Source organism: Phoenix dactylifera, chromosome 16, assembly GCF_009389715.1.
Source record: "Phoenix dactylifera cultivar Barhee BC4 chromosome 16, palm_55x_up_171113_PBpolish2nd_filt_p, whole genome shotgun sequence".
In the NCBI taxonomy this organism is placed as follows: domain Eukaryota; kingdom Viridiplantae; phylum Streptophyta; class Magnoliopsida; order Arecales; family Arecaceae; genus Phoenix; species Phoenix dactylifera.
This window is the reverse complement of record NC_052407.1, coordinates 8069587-8092352: the sequence shown is the minus strand read 5'-3', so window position 1 is coordinate 8092352 and position 22766 is coordinate 8069587. Positions and strand designations below refer to the sequence as shown.

At 37.2% G+C, this 22766-nt stretch overlaps 2 protein-coding genes across 2 annotated transcripts; one reads left to right on the top strand and one right to left on the bottom strand.

Moving 5' to 3' along the window:
- Positions 1-2092: 2092 nt before the first annotated feature.
- Positions 2093-11028, bottom strand: LOC103722741 (protein transport protein Sec61 subunit alpha-like). The gene is made up of 7 exons (XM_008813407.3): positions 10868-11028; positions 9392-9740; positions 5789-6016; positions 5359-5713; positions 5146-5273; positions 4912-5047; positions 2093-2698 (listed from the first exon to the last, which is right to left on the bottom strand). The coding sequence occupies exons 2-7, from the start codon at positions 9733-9735 to the stop codon at positions 2459-2461; spliced, it is 1431 nt and encodes a 476-aa protein (XP_008811629.1). The 5' UTR covers positions 9736-9740; positions 10868-11028; the 3' UTR covers positions 2093-2458.
- A 7320-nt stretch (positions 11029-18348) lies between these two features.
- On the top strand, positions 18349-19294 carry LOC103722742. The gene has a single exon (XM_008813409.4). It carries the CDS (start codon positions 18596-18598, stop codon positions 18956-18958), a length of 363 nt encoding a protein of 120 aa, XP_008811631.1. The 5' UTR covers positions 18349-18595; the 3' UTR covers positions 18959-19294.
- Positions 19295-22766: the final 3472 nt, after the last annotated feature.

The window sequence follows — 22766 nt, the reverse complement described above, 5'->3', positions numbered from 1 at the left end:
GACTTTCACTTCTACGATACCTAATTAGGTTAACTCTTTTGCTACCATGCATACATCCTGACCTCATGCAACTAGATTCCTAGTTCTTGTTGGCCGTGGCCTGCATCACCGTTGATAACCTTTGTGTTGAGGATGGGGAGGCAACCAGATATGTGAGAATCTTTCTATCATGTTGCAGACAACCAATCATTGATTCCTTAGAATACATTCATCAGATCTTTGTGGCTTACCATCAAAGTTTGATTCCAAAATAAAAGGATGGTCAACCTCGATGAAATCGGTATGGACAATTTGGAGACAATGAAGGCTGAGGAGGTCAAATAAGAATGGAATGGGAATAATTGCTCCCTCTCTGACTGCCTTTCTTTGTGCGGTTTAGCTGAAACTAAGTGCTTGAGATTGCTGTGCTTTTTTCTCAACTCTATCAATGCCATGAACCCTGATCATGTTGTGTCAGTTCTAATCCCAATCATGGAGTGCTCGATTCATATTGTAACCTTCCAGTCTTGCCTTGGCATTGGACTGGTTTAAGACTCTAGCGACTTTGCTGGCTACCAAGGTTTTACCTGTATTCTTTATTTTTGAAGATTGAATTTATTGGTCTTCTTTTTTAATATTTATGTTGAGGGTTTGTATACTCCTTGATCAAGCGATTCATCAATCAATGCAAGCTATGGTCGATAAAAAATACTCACCATTTTGCTCAGAAAGATGGATAGCATGCTTCTCACGACCTCAATCAGTCCGCTATGCTAGTAATCCTAGCAGTAATGGTGAGGGCACATTCTACCGACGAAATAGCTTGCGAGGTTGGACCCTCCGCTTTTGTTTACTTTTTGGCAAATGTCCCGGTGAGAAGCTAGTAACTAGGGCTGCAAATGGATCGGGTCGGGTCAAATCCTGAGTGACCCCGATCTGATCCGATTTCTTGTTCGGGATCTAATTTTGGATCCAGAACCGGTTAAAAATCGGATCGGGTCGGATAGAGTCCATGCCTATAAATTTTGATCCGACAGATCATTCGGGTCGGATCGGATTCGGATTTATGTATTTTTATATTCAAAGTTCCACTATATAATAGTAAAAAACTGATCCAAAAAAATGGATCGGATCAGGTCCGAGTCAAAATTGGGTGAACCCAACCCGATCCGACCCGACCCAAAAAATAGAACGGGTCCAAATTTAGGACCCGATCCGGCTCCGTGAGTCCTAAAATTCAGATCGGATCAAGTCTTATGCAGGTCGGGTCGGATCATGGGTCGACCCGACCCATTTGCAGCCCTACTAGTAACCACAATAGGTAACTCGTTGTTCAATATGTTAAAAAAAATAATACTTTAAATACCCTAATTTATTCGACAGTCCACATGCCTAGTAACTTTTTATAAAATATTATAAAGAAATACCATAACAAAACTCTATCAATAATCACTCTTGATAATGGTACCAACTAGCACGTTGATTAAGTCATGCTTGGTATTAGTGATCTCGGTTTTGCCTCCCACCAGTGGAAATGAAATGAGGTTGGATCGAGCAGGTCATGGGTTGACATATCTTGGAGAAACGCTAGATAGGACAATCACGAATGTGAGGAACACGGTAGCTGCCAGAGACATTCATATATCGTAGCAATAACATGGATGCAGACACTATTTTCAGCAACAAGTGTCACGGACAAATTTGATCAATAGTTTTGTTAGGAATCAGTTAGTGCAGGTCGTAATGGTTTGGAATTTACACCCATGGGTCTAGGAATTAGGACTCAAGCTTCAAACCTTGAATGGATTTCATGCATATTAGCATGGTACATCCTCAATCACTTGATCTTGGATATCATGTATATTAGCATGACACATCCCCATGAAGAAGCCATGATTCATTCTCTTGATATTCTTGTCATGACAAAGTGAGTTTTAGATGATTCTAAACCTTCTTTGCATGTAACAATGTCTTTCCAACTTCAAAATTTTTCCCAATGTACCAAGATAATAATCAAGTAGTCTCCCTGCAATGTAAGGCTTGACAAATGGACTTAGGAAAGTGTCAGCTCTTAATTGCACAGGTCCTCACAAGAAAAGGCATACATGTGTAGCGCCCCAAACAGAAAAAACATTGAACTGATTAAAATTGCGTGGCATCAAGTATAGATTTAAGGGTAAAAAGCACATAAAATCAGTCATTGATATCAAGAAAAGATAGAGAGCCTTGCAACCTATCCATCTGAAACTGAATGAACTAAAACACTAGATATCTTACCCATCCTTTCCTGGGGGTAATCTTCTGAGTTCTGAACTCCCATGAGGAGGGTTAGAGAATTATCACTATAAATAAACCCACATGGTAGTTGGCTTAACACCTGAAGTTAGAAAAGGCTTTTTCTGTTATCACCAGCAAAATTGCTAGAAGGGCTTATCTGAAGCCACCATTCCGGAGCTTCCTGAGGTAAAGCATCAATAGATCAAAGTCCAAAAAATCCAAGCTCACTTGCCCTCTCCTTCTCAAATGTCTCAAAATATTGATATATAATTGTCACCGCAAGCAAGATTCCGGTGCCTGAACCAATTGCACCCATGAAATCAGCGAGCACTGTCAGAGCACCAATGCACATCCCCCCAAAGGCCGCTGCTGTTGGAATATACCGGTTCAGCTCCTTCTGGAGGTTGGACTCGCGGTGACCTGGCATCACCATTTGTTGTTCCTGCAAGGTAAGAACAAGGACATGAAGTCATTTTATTTCTCAATAATACACAACCGCTTAAAGCATTTGCTAAGGAGTTATAATGAAAACCACCAAAATACATAATGAAGCTTGAAGTTTATGCTAAAAGAGAATTGAATAAGTATAACAAAATATTACAAAAAAGGCCAACACATATTTCCTAAATCCTAGTCATACTCTTTGTACAGTATACTTAAATGATGCTCCTGCAAATCCTGGGTTACTTTAAAGCTGTCACCACCTTCATAAAGCAGACTCCATAAATAGTCCAAAAGGGCAAAAAAAAAAAAACTAAATTCACCTAAGTGGCTTTAAACTCGAGCAAAAGGGCCAAAGATTTAGCACATACTCATGGTATGATAAAATCAGTAATGTTTCTTGAGTACCTCAAAAGTGCAGTAAAATTTGATTTATCAGAAGGCCTTTACGTGGAAGTGTACGAGTTCAATTAGTGAAGGTCGATGTTTAGGGGCTCTATTGTGTCCTTGTTATCTAAATGGTGGTAGAAGTTTCCTAGTGGTGAAGGGGGCATTTGGAAATTTCTAATTGAGAACTTTGATATCACAATAGAAGAATATGGTATGCTGAAATCAGGGGTGATGTTTCCAGTTTCTGGTCAGCTGTCTTGAGAACAAAGGATTGTTTCTTGTGTGGTGTTTCATTTATGGTGGGGAATGGTGAATTGGTCAGATTTTGGTTGGATAGATGGCTTGGACGGTTCCCATTAGCCGATTGGTTTCTGAGCCTATTTACCCTTGTTCAAGATCAATCTAGAATTGTGGCTTCATACTGGGCTGAAGTGAATGGTAGCTCTTCTTGAGTCATTCCTTTAGAAGAGTACTTGATGATCAGGCTCTTTTTGAACTATCAATTAATGGACGTCCTGACATTAATTAGTCCTTCTAATGATTCAGTAAAATGGAGATGTCTGCATCATCATTTATACTTATGTCTTGTTATAGGTTCACTAGTTTTGGAGGGAAGCTGCAAGGATATCACCAAGTCATTTGGAAGACTTGCATTCCAAGAGAGTGAAAATTTTCTTACAGCTAGCTTCCAAAGGAAGAATCCTTATGGCAGATATCCAAGGAAAAGAACTTGGCCTCATCCTCCTTCATGTGTTTTGGATCATGATCCTAAGGAGTCAGGTACTCATCTTTTTCTTTCATGTAGATATATAGAAAACAGCTACCGAGTTTGTTTAGAAGTAAGAAAAATTGAATGGCGAGGCTGAGCCCCTTCTATATAATCCTTTTGGGAGTTTGGAGAATAAAAAGGATTAAAGAAGCGAAGAAGAGATTGGGATATTCTAGCTGCAGCAATTTGGTAGAGAATTTGAAAGGAACATAATGCAAGAATATTTACTTTTGAAGCAAAATACTTTTCATTCTTAGCAGGAGAAGCGATATCAAGACTAAATATTAAGTGATATTTTGTTCTTTAAATCTCCATGATGTCAGTACTACTGCATCCTTTATAGTTAAAATTTAATGACCTCTAATGGGGTCCAATGTTGGGCTTCCCATCTTTTTGTCAAAAAAACAAGTTCATTTAGATACCAGCACATTTAAAATCTTCAAAACACATAATTTATTTGAAATTCATATCTGAAATTTTCTCTAAAACAATAAATATGCAATCCTTAACAGGAAACAGACAACTTAGTTCCAGTCATTTACTATGACAAGACTTTAAAGCACCTATGCTTCCCTGGAGTAGCCATGTTCATAATGACTTGCATCGAATACCAATACACCTCGGTTACAAGCAAAACATCTCAGATATTTCCATAAGTATCCTCTTTTCTCCTAACAATACAAAACATCAAATACAATGACAAGAACACAGTCTCAGTCTTCCGGAACATTCCTGACTACTTTCTAGGGATGCCAGGCATGGGTCAAGTTAGATCAGATAACATAAACATGCTGCAGCCATCATCATGATGTTTGTCCTAACTGAAATGAAAACTTTCATAAAGCATGGAGAAGACCTATAGCTGTGGAATGTATAATATACTAAAAGAACAAATATGTATAAAAAATTTATATGTAAAAGCTAAATGTTATTTATGGACTGTTCCATCATAGTCATAGCAGCACCCTTTTCCCTTCAAGATTTGTCAATATCTCTGTCATATCAAGTGCTATCCAAGTTTTATAGCTAAAGATTACAAATAGAAAGGTATGTACCTTAAGCTGCTTTGCTACATCTTTTGCCGACGAGCCAGAAACTTCTATCCAAGTCTTCGAGAAAAGTGCACAAGCTGACAACATAAAAACAATATAGAAGAGTGCATGGAATGGATTCACAAACATGTCTGCCAGGCTGCATTGTAAAAATTCCAACCAAGAAAATTAGCAATCAAAATGATGAATGTGAGAAACACAGAGAGAAAACTCAAGTTGAAAGGTTTACTTAATCACCTAGATGGTGCTGTAATGTAGTAAGCAAGACCACCAACAGGGATGAATTGACCACCAGAATATTCAGATTCCTTCCATTTACCCAACAGATTCACAAAGAAGTTTCCACTGAACCTCCTGTACAACAGCTGCATTAAACATTAAAAGAATTAAATTTTTACGAAGTAGGGAAGATATAACTATAATCCACCTCATACATCCCATGCTCAGTACCTGGGAAATAAAGTAAAGGTTAGAAACAAGTGCAGATTGTAAGATGATCGGCATGTTAGAGGTGTAGAATAACTTGATGGGGTAGGATCCCTGTTGACCCCGGGCATTCTTTGATCTAACAGGTAGAACAATTCGAAACCCTTGAAAATAGATGACAATGAGAAAAACCAGAACTGTAGCGAGCAGATTTGTCACATTTGGAAGATTTTGACGGTAAAATGCTTCACGGAGAGCACGGACCTTGTCCGTTCGAGTTATCAGTAAATGGAACAAGGCAATAACAGCACCTTCAAATTCAGCACCTCGGCCACTGTTGATGGTAGTGGGGCTAAATGCCTTCCAAATGATATTTTCACTACAGGAAATAAAATTTGGATGTAAGTGCAAGCTCATACATTCGCAAGAAAAGTGATAGAACCCACTAGCCTACCAAATATTGGTGGCAATGAATAGAGAAATGCCAGATCCAAGACCATATCCTTTCTGAAGAAGCTCATCTAGACAGATCACAATGATACCAGCAAAAAACAGTTGAAGAATTATAAGAATAGCATTTCCAGAACCAAGTTGGCTGACACTGCCATACATTCCAGATAAAACATAAGCAACTGCCTCTCCAATTGCGATCAGGATGCCCAGTAATTTCTGGGCGCCATTTCTGGAGACCAAAAAACATACACACGGTGAGATTATGTATAACACAGCATTTTCGTAGGATATAATATCTCATTACTAATCAGTTTAAAATGCATGCATGCAAATAGGAAGAAATCAGCATTGTAGTCTGTGTAGGAAAGGTTCAGAGTAACATAAAAAGGATCCAAAAAAATGCAAGATGATCAATCCACATGACAAAAACAGGAAAGCAATACCACCTAGAATTAACGATACTCCACAAATTGCAGATGAGCAGTATATATTATATATGTATATATGTGTGCATGTGTCTGTGTATAACCTCAAAGGGAGGAAAATTACTGAAGTATAGTTACAATTATTGTTATTAGCTCTCATTTGCAAACCCATATTGTCATAGATTCTACAAATATAGTACTTAGCCTATTTTAAAAGAGAAGCAGATGCATGCCTGTCAAACAGTTGGAGCTCAATTTAATGCAATCTATAACTGAATAAATGAAGTAAAATTAGTTTCTCAAATACACGGTGAAAGTAGTTTGTGATGAAAATGCTTAAGAATTTTGTTTTACATGATTCAGACATTATGATTGTTTGTTATTAGAAATGTTAATATGAAAATGATAAGAAGCTAGTTAATGATATTTTGAAAAGAGTGAATGTTAATTTGGAGTTACAGATAGAAGCTCTAGATGGAAAGGCATACATGGTAAAATGTGAAGTTTTAGGGAATAAATGATTTATATTCTGAAAAAAATTCAAACCAAAAGGTAGGCATGGAATAACCGTTACACAAATATTTCTGCTGTCATGAAGTGGTTAAAACTCAGAGGCAAGTGAATTTCCGTTTTACCATACTGATTTAGTTCTATTAAACAAACAGGTAGACAAAGATGTAGGTTTCATACAGAAGTACGACTTAAGGCCAGACAATCAAGACGCACCAACATGGATAATATGATTGTTGGTTTCATTTGCAAGCTACAAGAAGATTTTGTAATTCAATTGTAGACCAACTTGATACCTTGGATCAAAATGCTGGATGCTAGTGAAGGACAATAGGTAAAAGTGAAAGCAGCAAAGATGAGTAATTTAAGGTAGATTTCTGGTGAAAAGTGCAGGAGTACCCTGAAAAAAAAGTCAACTAGAGAAGGCCTCTATGAGAAAAAGATCTCAAATATATGTTAAATCACATAATGAGGTGAGGAAGGAAAAGAAGAGATTTACAAATGTCTCAAATTCATTTCAAATTGTTTAGGCATATGGTACCTTGTCTTGTGTACTCCTAATTTATGTAATGTAAAGTTGTTTTATTAATTTAGTGTTCAAGACATTAGAGATCTAGTGATAGCTTTCCTTGTTTACATTAGGTACCATTTGCTTTCCATTAAATTTAATGAAACAGATAAACACAGAACCTGTTCTTGTATTTTTGTGCAAAAAAAGCTTAAGGAAAAGATAAGGGAGGAGTGAATTGCAGTTTTTCATAAGATTTTTTATATTTTATGACCCGCTAATTTTGTCCAAAACAGTTTTAATGAAAAGTTGTGAAACAAGTGTTTATATAAAATTATCTATTTAGCTTTTCTGTACATCATTATAATAAAATCTACCAACCAACCTGCCCCCTTCTGCTTTGTTGTAAAGCCCTTTTAATAAAGCTTAACGAATATATAATCTCTTAGCAACTGTATATGATTTGAACAATACGATATTGATTTTAAATCCAATGACCACTACACTTAACTTCTCTTAGAAATGTAGGTGAGCCGAGCTTGAGCAAACAAAGCTATGCTGAAGCTCAGGACATTTTGTAATCCAGCCAAGCTCGAGTCCACACAACAAAAAATGAGCTGAACTCAAGATAATACTAAGCAACACCAACACATAAGAGACTTTTTTGAGATCCTTAGGCTTGCCAAAGCTTTCATATAATTTTTGAAATAATATCCATGGTTAGGTCTCAACATTACAGATAACATGCATTCTTCATTATGTGGAATAAATTAGTGTTTGATAAATAATTATTAAAAACCACTTTTCTTTAGATTATACTAAAAATAAATAAAATATATAATATGTCAAATTTTGAGCTTAATTGAGCCATTGGACATGAGCTACACAAACTTCAAGCCTGGCTAAATAATGCACATCACTGCAAAGAACACTTTACAATAACTTGCTATTTAACTTATTTCTTTAAAGCAACTACTATCATATTTCCATGAAAGGTCAATTTTGTGATTGCATGTACTAAATGTAAAAAAAGGCTCACACCCTAAACACATGCTTACAGTATACTGGAACAACTTAATAGGTTGTTAAAAGATGTATTGCCTCAATTCAACTGATTCTAATAAATTAATATAATAAATTAAAAAATAAGAAGACAAATCTACGATCATCATTGAAATTGGGACTGGACCTATGTTGTATATCATACCAATATAGATTTAAATACTTATACAAGATTCTATGAAGCATGGACATGGATATGGGATATGGACACGACATGACACAAAAATGCTGGTATGGCAAATCTTGAAAACTAAGATATGATATGGTCCGAACACATCCCTAAACATATATATCATATCGTATCATATACACAAGTATATATTTTTCTGCATAGAACGTGCATACATTCATACATAAATACATATAAGTATGTAAAAATGGTCAATAAAGCATAGTAGGCTATCAAAAATCATATAATCCATACGTTTCACGATAGCAACAACTTTTACAAGCTCATAATTTAGTCATCATTCAAATCCATTGGATGTATTCCACACTTAATTTTTTAATATTAATATAATAGATTACAAAATTGTCCCCCCAACACAATTTTGGATGTATTAAGAAAGTCTTCAAAGAGTATCTAGGAAGTATCTGGTATGTTTTCTAATTTTGAAAAATGGGATATTTAAGACATGTATCAGACGCATATCTGAGAATTATTTAACAAGTGTGGGTATCTGATATATATCTGATACAGACACTGCATATGATTTGAAATATCCGTGCTTCCGGGACAAGATTCAAAGCTCCTGAGTAAAAATTAGCAATTTCCTATAATATGCAATAGATTTTCTACGTAAGCAAAGAATATTGTAGTTCTAAATCACCAAGTCAAACTCATCGATGAATGCAAAATACTTTCTTATGTCCACAAACTGGCAACATGCTGAGTGTTATGTAGGAGCAGTTCATGCATATTGCCAGCGTAAATCAGCAATATGCAGGAAGAAAGGATTTTTCATCTTTCATCGTAAGATATAGCTAATGCCTATTCACATGAAAATCAATTCATTCCACCTGACAAGATAATCAACATTAATATCCACGACCATTATCATCTACACATTACAAAAGCATCATGCAGGAGAGTACTTACAACAGAGCACGATCCTCTCTCACACTGTTGTCGACTTCAATGATCTTCGACCCAACCAAGAGCTGCATCACCAGTCCCGAAGTCACAATAGGAGTGATCCCTAGTTCCATAACAGTTCCACGATTTGATGCGAGAATGACACGCATCCAATAAAAGGGATCGGCACCAGTTGTCGAATGAATCCCATATAGAGGGAGCTGACTGCAGACCAGAAAGATAAAGAGAGATATGACAGTGTAGATTATTTTCTCACGAAATGGAACTTTCCTGTTTGCAGTTTCAACTTCTGGCAAGATTGCCAGGAATGGCCTGACAAGATGCAGCACTCTGAATCCTCCTGCCATTGTTCCTGCATTCATTCACGTAGAAGTTTTTTTCAGGAAAAATGCTTTATGTAGCCCTTGGCATGCCCCTTAGCATACCCCGACCTGGCTATTTGCAAGCTGCCAGAGGTAAAATAAGCAATAAAGCCCTTCTTGAACAACCTACCCTGTGTATGGTGCACAGAAACCCGGTTTGGCACTCATTCGGGGTATGCTAGGGGTACATGAAGCAGCACACTTATTTTTATTTAGGAAAAAAGAATATAACGGAAACAAGAAATTTATAAATGCAGCATGGAAATGCATGAATTGTAGTTAATAATAACGCTGTAGTGCTCTGCATGGTCAACCTATCAGTTTCTCCTCCCACTGCAGCATGAGTGAATTGATGCAATTCATTGATCGCATCAGAATGAGGAACTGGCAAGGCGACAAGGTAGGCCCTAGATCAATTTTTTTTTTTTGCCCTCTCAAAGTTTTGTACAACTCCATGACAACCCCAATTCATTCTAATCATGATTTCTTTCTGAAATATGCATTAGACAATGATTTCCTTGGAAGGCATTTATTCGTCCAGCATCATGAGAAAAACACCATTCAGTTAATATGAAAAAAAAAAAAATTGCGACAGAATACAAACAGGAAAAGAAGCTTTTGACCACGATCACACAACTCAAAGATCCTCATGAATTTCAAAGGTATTGACAACTACACAAACGAGTAAAAAAGCAACATATAACACTCGTTCATCAAAAAAATAATAATAGGGCTTCAATCGAACAACTAATAATAGCAATAATAGGGCACAGATTAAACGGTCGAATTTAGTTGACAGAACAAATAAATCTACAACAAAAACAACCCGAACCACTTGAGAGAGCGGTCAACATGAAGTCAGGATCAATGCGAGAGCGATAAGAAAATACCAATTGAGATCTGATCAAAACAGAAATCGAAATCAAAATTCTAAAGATAACAGATCAGAACTCACATACAGATCTATCATAGCATTCCTAACTTTCTTTCATAAATAAACATACACGATTGCAATCGTGTGTTCTTGTTCGTGGAAATTAAAGAAAACAAAAGGAAATTGAAATCGAGACATAATATTTAGAAACCAACAACAGCGATACGTTCGTTGGAGACGCACCAGCGCAACCGGAGCCGACTTAGAGAGATCAGCGAAGGAGAGCTTTGAAGGACGTGGCCCGTCGCGCCTGCCCCCAAGAAAAGAAGAGGAGAGGGAAGAGGGGCAGGTTCCCACCTTTTTTTTTCCCTTGTTTTTTTGGTTTTTTTTTTCGTTTTCCAGTTGAATAAATCGTGAGTAGTATCCCGATCTCGCCGTGACTCCGCCACGACACTGTATCCAATAGAAGATCTCCATGTGGCATAAGGGATCGAGCAAACGAATCGTCGAGTCCGCGACTCCATCGCCTTTGCTTTGCTTCCGCGCAACGCCATCTCGACAACGCCTTCCCAACTGGCGCGTGATCATGAGGCGGGCAGGGTTGAGATTCGCGCTGTGATATGGATGGATGGCCATCGTTGAACTCAGGGATGAAATATTGTAGGTGATCTCTTTGCCACCTCATCTGTACGTGCTAACAAAAGGGTCATGCAATAACTAATCCCTTTTTTTTTTCTTTTTTTTTATACCTAAAAAAAAGAAGGGGGAGGAAGGGACAAGCTCACCCTCACGTAGCAGCCTCCATTGGGCCTCCATTCTGCCAGAAGAATATTCGATGCCGGCAGAACATAACCTACATTTTTGGTACGAGATAAATTGCCAAAATTGATAAGTAAATTTTCTCTATTTGAATGTTTCATTTCTAAAGAGAAAGGGCGCAATCTGAGGACCTGCACCAACGCAAATCATAGCTGTCATTTTTTGGATGCACCATGAATGAGGTATGTTACCATTTTGGTCTAATTTCCATGCTTATTCTTTCATTTTTTTACTTTCAACCTAAATCACGGTTGTGGTTACTTTTATTAGCACGGTCCACCTTCAAATACAAAGGACAAGGAGATCATTAATAGGCTCTTGCAATGCAACGATAAGCTCAAAGGTGAGCTTTGGAGTTGCAAAACGAGCAACTGTTTGGTGTCGCATTTTTTAATATTTGGTGTATTAAGGGTCCAGGTTGAATGTTTTAGAGTTTGGGGGCTGTCCCACAATAGATCTTTTAGGGGCTATCCAACTAGCTTTTTAATCTCTAAACTATCTATGTAGTGAGAATCATATATTTGGCTTAAATAAATGGCATTATCCGGCATACTAAGTGGAATGTTGCACTGGAACCAATCTAAAGCTTTTTGATCCCAAGCAATTTCAAAATGTCTTGCATGTTTCGGAACTGAAATGCATATCCAAAGATATATTTTTGGCCAATTAAAACACCCCCTCTACTTTTACACTATTCCACTCACATCCCGTCTACTTTTACGGTAGTTCTATTCATACCCCCTCGTGTATTATTATGTTGCAATTACATACTAATTTTAAACTATCATAGATTTGGCAACCTTTTCTCTCGTCTGCATGGTCGAGAGAAGGATGACAAGTCTTATGGCTAGATTGTATGCCAGCATATCACTGGTGGTGGATTAGCCAGAAATAAGATAATAAAAAGATGACGAGAGTAATATGGGCTAGGTACCTAAACTTTCAAGGACTTTTGTTACCATCAAAACACCCATTTAGAAAAAGAAAGATAGGGTATAGCTGGGGTTACGATTAAGGGCTCTTTTGGTTCGTGGGAAAAGAAGAGGGAAAAGTGTGGTCGACGGAAAAGTAATGAGATGCCTCTTGTTTGGTTGGAGTTTTCAAAGAAGAAAGATGGAAAGTTGTATTTCCATGGGAATATGATTCTCACATTTCATGGAAAAGTTACTTTTCCATGAGGCGGGAATCACTCCATTTTTACTTTTTTCCAAAAAACCCTTCAACATTAAAGAAGCATTAAAGAGGTATTAAAGACCTAATTTTTATTAAGGGCATAATAGGAATTATACATAACTTTTATAAGAAAGTGGATGGCCAACCAAACATAAGCACTTTGAAAATTTGTCACTTTCCCGTGGTTAACCAAACATACCAAAAGTACTTTCCTAGACATCCTCTTCCTAGAAATTTGTTTCTCATGAATCATATTTCTAGGAGAAAAAATGCTTCCCGCGAACCTAACGAGCCCTAAAATACTCTACTGCTGCTACTACCAGTGGATTAGAGTTCTACTCACAAACTAAAATCAAGAAATTTAAAAATAAAGATACAAATAAGAATAATTTAAAGATAAACTGGTTTCATTTGATCGATCAAACGATCTCTTGTTCAAATTACAATCTATTATTTATACACAAAACTAAAACTATGAAATAACTGCCGACTTCCTATAACTATCCGTATTGGCTTGCCACGATCTTTCGCAGTTTTGCAAGTTCATTCCACGATTCCACATACTTCATACACAGCACAACCATGGGCTAACTCCCATTCCAAAGTAAAGTTAATATTCTTGAACCTATGTATCTATACATCATGGTTAGTCCGGGCCAAATCTTGTTTCTTCAACCTATGTTTTTACACTTGTTGTGATTAGACAATCATAGACGAGTCATGTTAAGTCCAGCAAGGATCACATGACCTCCATCTGTCTCAATCCTTAGCTTCATCCATGTTGCACATGTTTATGACTGCCATCTAAGTTGCCAAGACGCTGACCTATTACTACTCATTTACGAAAGTAGCATTACTACTGTTGTAGGAAGGGCCTGAATATAGTCCTGCATCAGCTAGTAGCGAAAATGTTCTGTGCCTTAATTGGAAGGCAAAGCCCTTTCCTCTCGAGGCACCTTTTGAAGGGCAAAATCGTGAGGAGGGCTCTGGGTACGCTCGACCCCCAAAACGGACAATACCTCGGGAAGAACGCGGTCCTCTTTCTCTGCTAGCTTAATGTGGGCTATGCTGTTGCGCGAGGCTCCGGCCAAAGTGTCGTCCCCGCAACAGATGGCGCTAGAGAAAGGGCCTCCCGCACATAGAAACTCTTCCTGAGCCTGGAAGGCTGTCACGGGTAAAACCGGCACAGAACCTTCCCGCTGGGGGGGCTATGTTGTGGGAAGGGCCTGAATATAGTCCCACATCGGCTAGTAGCGGAAAGATTCTGTACCTTAATTGGGGGGCAAAGCTCCGGATACGCTCGACCCCCAAAGCGGACAATACCTCGGGAGGAACACGATCCTCTTTCTCTGCTAGCTTAATGTGGGCTATGCTGTTGCGCGAGGCTTCGGCCAAAACACCATCCCTGTGACAACTACCTTTAGCAATCTTCTGATATTCTTTTTAATTAATTCTCTTGAACTACATGTTTCCTTCACGCCTCCTCTAACATGGAATAGTCTCGTACACTCGTTTGACTTGCATACTGCTTGCCTCTCCTGGTGATCGCCTGTCCCTCGATAAAGCGTGCCTCTTCTTTATAAATTGGCCCTACCTGCCTCTCCTGGTGATCATCTCTCCTCTACTTCCCAAGCATACTCATTTCTCTAGCCATTCTCCTTCTAGTTGCCATCCGAGTCAAAGTAAGTATTGGTCAATAACTGGGTCCGCACAAAAGCTCTATGCCCACCGCATCGTCGTGGCTACTTCCCTGAGCTTACTATCACTGCAATTGATGAGCTATCATGGTGGAAAAAATATCAAATCATCGTGGAGAATCATGGGATGCAGCATAGTAGGTCAACAATTGTGAAGAATCATCGCCATAATGTTAGCTAGTAGGTTAGAAGAGTGCAGTGTGTATCTTGAGAATGTTAGTTTATTCAACCTTGTATCTATATTTTCATTGTGCAACCAAATTAGCCAAAAGTATGAAATGACATGGCCTTCTAACTCGATATTTCTTTACGTGCTTCCTAAAGTGCACAGGAAAATACTTCTTTAAATATGTTCTATTAATGGATCACCATCAATGCCCCTTAGCATATAGACTCCTCTAGGTTGTACAGTATATAGTTCTTTCCAATTTGGAGACCACTTTCCAAATCCGGGTTTCCAATAGGGAATATTACTTTCAATACCAAGTCTCCAATGCCCAAGGACTTTGGCTGAACCTTCTTATCAAAAGAACAAGCAACTCTAAATTTTTGGGCAGACAAACGATCTCATTGCCGGTCTCATTTCGTCCAGCTCCTCTAACTCAACTATCATAGCCCGAGTATAATCTTGACTAGATGATTCAAACTAATGGGATACCCTATATGATTTGATAGTCATCTCCAACAGTAGCACTAGATTGAGACCATAAGTTAGAAAATAAGGAGTTGCTCTAGCGGCCAATCTTTTAAAAATCTTGTACCCCATAATATTTTGGAAAGAATTCCAATAAACTTACGAATGTTGGCCGCCAATATCTTGTTAGTTGAATCGGTCCCATTATCTTAGATGCAATATGATGTTGAATGGATGATATAGTAACCGATCTCCTCCACAAATGCCAAGATATCTTGACTAGTAAAAGTAGTGTCTTGATCGATCGTGATAGTTTCCACCAAATTGAACCTATGAATTATATGATTCCTGATGAAGTTAGTGACAATAGACTGATTCACCGACCTCATAGGCCATGATGACAAACTCGTGACTTGCTGATGAAAGTGGATGGATCTGATCGACCAGGTTCATGGCCCACCTCTAAATGGTCATGATTTGATAATGGGATGCAAATTTGCTGCCGAGACTCTCTATAATAGTTCATGCCTTTGGCATGCTAGGCACCCCTTTAGCATACCTCATGCAATCCTCCACCATCTTAGGCTAGTAATAACCATATTGTTTGGTTATTAGCCATCGCACTTTTGGATCTGCCCTGATGGGTTTGAAAAATAAATTTCAAGGTCACCTTAGCAAAACCTTCAATTAACTTCATAACCTTCATATAATATTGCATGAGTGCTTCATTGCCACACTTATACTCCCCACAAAGCTATTCATTTATCACTTGAGAGTCACAACAACTTCAACTATGGCAACTTCCATGTCAAGCAGCATTCCTATGATGATTATCAATGCCTCATACTCAGCCTAATTGTTTGAGCAAGGGAAACTTAGCTCAGACGATCTTCATCCTTGCCTAATAAGAAAAAAATGATTGGAAGTCTATCATCCTCAGCTTGTATAAAAAAAAAAGGGAGGAAAGGAGAAATGAAGACTTTTACCTTATAGGTCAGCTAGACTCATGCCAGCATTAAACAATATCTGCTTGGTCAAGAATTCCCGCAGAGGGGACATATTGCTTCCGAAGAAGGTCCAATGATTTCTGGTCTTCCTTAGAAAGCTTGGGAGCTCAATTCCATATTATCTTGGAGGACCCCCAAAGGGTGCTGAAAGCCTAGGGCTACTCAGAAGTAATAAAGAAAAATCGACTCTTCCTCCTATGGATGACGAAAGGGTTCCCTCTAATCAAAGGACGGCCTATTTTGGAAGAAAAATACTACCAGCCTCTGCTCTCTTAGGTGCTCCTTGAATGTGAATAAGCCCCGAATCAACCCATAGTAGCATGGGACATTACGGAGCAAGCAAAAAGAAAGAAACCAAATTATAATCCTCCAAGAGTTAGAGACTAGTTAGGTCGACATTAATCCTCATTCAAAAATACAACGATGAAAGAAGTCAATAGAAGAGGCCGAGCTGAGAGGGAGAGGTCCTAGTCACCATAAAGAGAACCCAGAAGGAAGGAAATATTATCTTCTAATCCTGTCTAAGTCTTCTTGGGATTTGATAGATTTTTAACGAGTTAAATAAATTTAAATATATTAAATAGGTTAAGCGTTAAATAGGTCAAAAATGAGTTATATAAGTATCAAATAGGTTAAACAAGTTTTAAAGCTAGATGTATCGGAGCATAATTGGACTTAATTATTAGATGGATCAAAGCAAATGATTATTTTCTTTAAAAAAAGTTGATCGATCACGTCCAAATCTCATCCTACAGTATCCCGCCTACAGAAACCGTCTGATCAAGATCCGACAACTTTGCTTCGAAACCACATGAAAACACGACGCTGCGAAGCTCACGAGCAAATGGTTACCCTCCAGTTGGCGCAATTATTAGATTCCTTTCCGTCGCCGAGGATGACGTAAAAAGTAGCCGACAAGTCTGCAGAGACTCCTTTTCCAAGACCCGCCCTTCGGTAGTCCCTTAGCTATCATTTTGCCCTTTAAAATCTAAAAAAATTGAAGTTTCTGTGGAAGCTTCTACCCCAAAGTTGCCAGAAACGCCCCTTACCCTTGGTCACGAAATGTTGCTTTGCCAGGGTTGGTGAAATAACGCTCATCATTTAGTTCAAACTAGATTTATTTAACAATATCTATAGTTGTTATATCCTAGCAAAAGAAATGTTATAAAATCATTGCTATAAAATTTATAATAAAAATTAATAAAAAATTAATAATGTGCTTCACTCAAATCCTTTGTTTCAATAACATAGTGATCCAGTTGCAATAACCCTAACAAAACCTGCTATAGATACTTACAAAGATCATTATTTACTATTATAGAGAAAAAGGTTATTATAAATGACAATAATGATATTATTTATCTAATTAACGTTGACTCTCCCAGCTAGTACAGAAGTTTAAGTCTTAAAATATCGTTTGGATATTCTCTAAAATTATTATAACAGCTATCTTTTTAAAACTAAATAATATCTATATTATTAAGATAAACAGTGAAATGTAATATGATAGTAATTAACATGATAATTGTTAATAGTAACTTTTTCACATATTATAATGTAGACTCCATTTGGCAGAGCTTGTGGTGGGCCAATAAGCACTTTCTGACTTTCTAAAAGTACTTGCTAGATGGAATAGAGGTGTTTGGTAAAAAAAATCGGAATCAAAGCTAAAATAAGTTCTTGGAGAAGCTCTAAAATAGAGCTTATACGGAAAAGTATTTTTAGCATATATCGGAAAGCTATTTTGATTTATAATTTTTTTTCTTTTTGGACCAAAATACCCATTATAAAGTATTATAATTACAAAATTAGTTCCTAAAAATATTATATTAATAAAATATTAATATATAATAATTATATTTTATATCTTTATTATTTTATTATATTATAAATATAATATTATATTATGTTATATTATAATGCATTGATATATTATGTTATATAATATTAAATTATATTATATTATTTCGCTATAGTATACAATATTATATTACTATATTATAATAATATTATATTACATTACAATAATATTGTATTATATTATATATTTATATATTTAAAATATATATTATATTTTATTATGATTTGTTATATAATATTATGCAATGTTTTTTATGGTCATTTTATCATACCAAAAATATTTTCTTAGTTTATTTATCAAATATATATTAAAATTTTACAGCATTTTAAAAATATAATTACTAAAAAGTAAATAATTTTTATAAAAATTTTATTTTTAAAAGCTTTACTCCTAATATCTCTACCAAATGAAGCCACGAACAGTTTATATGTATCAATAACGGAGATATCAGCTACGCCAAACGGAGCCATAACCTGCTGATATAACAACAGAGTTATCTCGAAGAACAAAGGGCATTTTGGGGACCGAGCTTCTTATTCTCTCTCTTGTGAGAGACCGTGACCCAAAAGCTTAATTAAAAAAATAAAGAAAAAAATGAACGTTTGGCAGCGGAAAGAATCTTTCAGACCGTGACATAACCTCTCCCCATCCATCAATGAATCCAAGACTCCTTTCTTTTCTCTCCTCTTTTCTCCGCATCGGTCTTCCTCTCTCTCTCTCCCCCCCCCCCAATCAGACCCTAGAAACTAGAAAGAGAAATCTAGCTCGCTCGGTAGCAAGATGGCGATCCAGGAAAGGCTCCTGGGACTAGCGATGGAGTTCCGGTTCCACCTCCTCGCCGCCGCTGCCCTTGCCGCCGCCGTCTTCTCGCTCCTCAGCGTCGGGCCCAGCTTCGCCACCGTCGTAAGCTTCTTTTGGCCCCTCCTCCTCTCCACCGGCTTCTTACTCGCCGCCGTCGCCGTCCTCCTCCGGATCTCACCCCCTCCGGAGGAGGCCGCCGCCGAGCGCACCGGGGAGGAGCTCATCCACTACGTCGCCGGTCGTCCAGAGGAGGCTCCCCAGGATCGGCCGCCGGCAGGAGTAGCAGGCGAGGCGGCGGAGGGAAACGAACGAGGAGAGGAGGAACACCCGAAGTCGCAGTAAAAAAGGGGGGAAACAAATCTCTCTCGCGCGCAATCCGCCGGAGGAACGGCTTAATGGGAGTATTTGGGCTACGTGACGGGCGCTGATTGGAGGTTAGAAGACCGAACACCGGATCCGCCAGAGCCGTCAGCCGGATGTAAAAGTGTGCCTTGTAAAGAGGTGGAGGACATTCAAATGGACCATAATCTTTTGAAGTGGATTGTGGATATTGTGGGAATATCTTAGGTTTTTGTGTGTTGGATATTTTGTTGCTGTCATTATCATCGAGCATCAAAGTATTTAAATTATGTTGTCATCCTTCAAAAAAGTGAAATAGATTGATGTTGCAAGTTGGAACACCAAACACCAACTATACAAACTGATACATCAAGAGTAAAAACTAGGCAATTAACATAAAGATCGAAGGGGATAAAAGCTATGGAGTCCAAGGAAAAAAAAAATAATAGTAGTACTATCTATCATACATAGCAATAGCAATGTGGTATACAATGGTAACATCAATTTGAATGGCAATTAAGGTGCCTACAAAGAAATCTCAAGTGAAGTTCATAACATTGTAGTGAAGCTGCAATGATACACAGTGGAGCATGGGTGCTAAAGTCTCTAACCGCAGTTTTTTTTTTCTTAACTTTGTGAGCTAGGATGGGAGAAAATTTAATTGAAATTTGGGTGGTAGGATATGCTTTTTATACTAAAAGAGAAACCTCCCTCACAAAAATGCAATCAGGTATTGAACATCTGTAGCATTTTTGGGAAGCTACATATGGCTAAATCTTTGGTGTCACCTAGCAAGATACAGATTGCTAGGCTAGATAAAGATTTTCTCGATTGTTCAACTCTTTCAAACAGTAAATTTGCTCAACTCCTTAGAATGCACTTAATAGAATGCTACTGGTAGATGCACCATGCACATTTCATGTTGTTTACCCTTTCCTCTTTTTGAGACTTCCCCAAACTCTCCTTTCCACATTATCATGTCCCCTGCCTACTGATATGTCCAGCTTGACACTGGCCTCTCCTTTGATTTGTTCCCATTGCATTCCCTCTTCTCTCCTGCTCGCTTCTCTATTATTTTCTTCTCCCATCAACTAAGCCCAGGGCCTCTAGGATTGGTGCCCTTTTATAGTCTTTTAGTGCATGAACTCTGCTTTCTTTAATGTGTTAATAGTTGGAATGTCATTTCTTGATATGTCTCGGAGTTTTGATCGCATTTTAGAATCCTGAATGCCAGTTTGTTTAATCTTTTTGTGAATTTTTATGTTGCAGAAACTTTTTAAACAGAATAATGGGACTAGGAGTTTTGACATTAAACTCTGATTGAGCATGATCAAGAGGAATGGTGAAATACTAAACTTATAACAAAGTCTATCTTTGGCTTTCAGAGATAATAAATTTGTCAATATCTAATAGTTTTGCCTCATAAAGACAAAGTTGATTTTGTTTTTTCAACATAAGTTGGATTGCTTATTAGTGATTAGAAACTTATTTGGACTTGTAGTTACAATCTATTTATAAATTGAGTCATCAAGTTTCTCCGTTTGCTAATTTTTCTTGTAAGACATTTATGCATCAAGTTTCTGTCTTTACTACAGGGAATCTGTACTTATATCTGAACTCTGCATGAGTTCTATATATAGTGTTGCCTTTGGAAATCATATCAACACTTCAATTTGAAGAGACCTATCTGTTTAAAGAGTATGCTCCATCATGATAGTAAAACTACAAACTATTCTAGATGTTCATGGAAACTAATTTGACACCGTATGGTTTTAATCTATTGAACTATCTCATTAATTCATTTTATAAAATACGATTCGACTTATCTCTTTGACATTACAAGTTCCTCTGGAACCATACATTGCAATAGTTGTTTATATTATTATGCCTAATCTTGCATCAGGCTTGATCGAATTCTAAAAAAATGTCCATATAAAATTACAATATACTTGAATAATATATTTATTATAAATACACTATTTAATCTTAGTTATTACAAAGATACACAAATAAAATATTTTATTTTCAAATATGTACTTGGTAGCTAGCTTGTAGTTTACTCATGAATAAATCAAATACTATGCACCTTTTCAAGTTCTCTTTTTTACATTAGATGTATAGCTAATCCATGCAAAACAATGAGTTATCTCTACTGCACTTGTTACTATTCTGAATAATGATGCTTTAATTAGCATTGAAAGAAGCTTGGCACTAGGCTTGATCTTAATTTTATTCCTTTGCTATTAGTTATATATGCCAAATCTTGTATGTTCTATACAGTCTAATGATGCAGTCTGCCCAGGAACTTTGGAGAAGAAATGGCATGATAATCTATAAACACTAACAATCCCTCCACTCAAAAGCTGCACCTCATGGCTACAAACCTATAGTGAGTCATTAGTTGGAGCTTCAATTATGGCAATTGCTCCTCCATCTCCACGGTGCTTCAATTTCCCTCTATTAGTTTATGGATCATCTTTCATTTATTTCTAGTCTGATTTTTCCCCCTTCTTTCCTATAGCCTTCTACTATATTATGGCAGACTTTGCTAGCTCTCTTGATCATCCTCTGTTGTTAGTTTTTTTTTCTTCCCTTCTTTTCCTTCTATTATGCAATAAAATTTTCAAGACCCAAGAGATAAGATTCGAATCCTGGAACAGCAAGTCCAATTCTAGATACCAAGCTCTCCTCACCAAAAACATAGCACTGGTTGAATATTTTCTACACGTTTACTTTGTTGTATATTTCATCTCTTATTCACATTGCTGTATTACATTTTATTGTTCTAGTTTTAGTGCAAAATTTCATTTTCTAATTTGAGATTTGTCATATTATTGATTTTTGATGCATTCGATGTGCTGCAAGCATATGAAAAATGAATCTTAAAAGATAGTTGTTGATTCATATCCCATGCTAGAAGTTGATGTGGGCAAATTTAAATTCTGAATGTTCTGCAAGTAGTGATGATGGCTTGCATGTCGATTTGGTGCGCCTGTAAATCCTACATGGGCATTTGCAAATTGGTTCAAGTTTGGTGTTAGTGAAGCGTAGAGGCCCGACGAAGATCTGGTTTGAATCTGATGCATTGTGTATCATCAAATACATATGAATAAATATAACTTGGCCAGCTCATTGATGCATCTTACTTCAGGATGCTTATGAAACATTCACTCAGTCTCAAAAATATTTTATTACGTATAGATCAGAAGAACCATATGATTTAGTAAATTGGCCTACAGGAAGAGATCATAAGGAAAAGCAGCATTTGCTGTGGCAGGAATGCTTCCAAGGAAGTCAATGGACTTAATTGTGCAGATCATAGATCTGTATTATTTCGATGTATGGAATCTTGCGTAGCTATTGGCTGAATTAATTAAAAAAGATAAATTTCTTTATTACCTACTCATCCACTGCTAATCTCAATTAATGGGCAGCCACTAAGTTGAAGTTCTTTTCATTTCTCCCGGACTTTCCTTGTTCTTACCCTTCATTTGCACAAGTTGAATACACCTTTGCTTCACATAGAAATGGCAATGTAAACCCTGGAGTTGCACTATAATGTTTCACTCTCTCTCTCTCTCTCTGTATTTTTCCTCTTTTTTTGGTACAATAATGTTTCACTCTCTAAAGAGAAAAAAGACCATCTGGATGGCAATCTAATATGTGAAGATTTATCAATTGAAATGTAGTGTGGCAAACAAATTCATAATGCCTGCTTGAATTGGAGAATCATATAGATCCAGGATCTCGTGCTCAGCTCTCTACGTCCATTTGTCATATATTCATGCATATTAATTAGCCCTAATCAAAT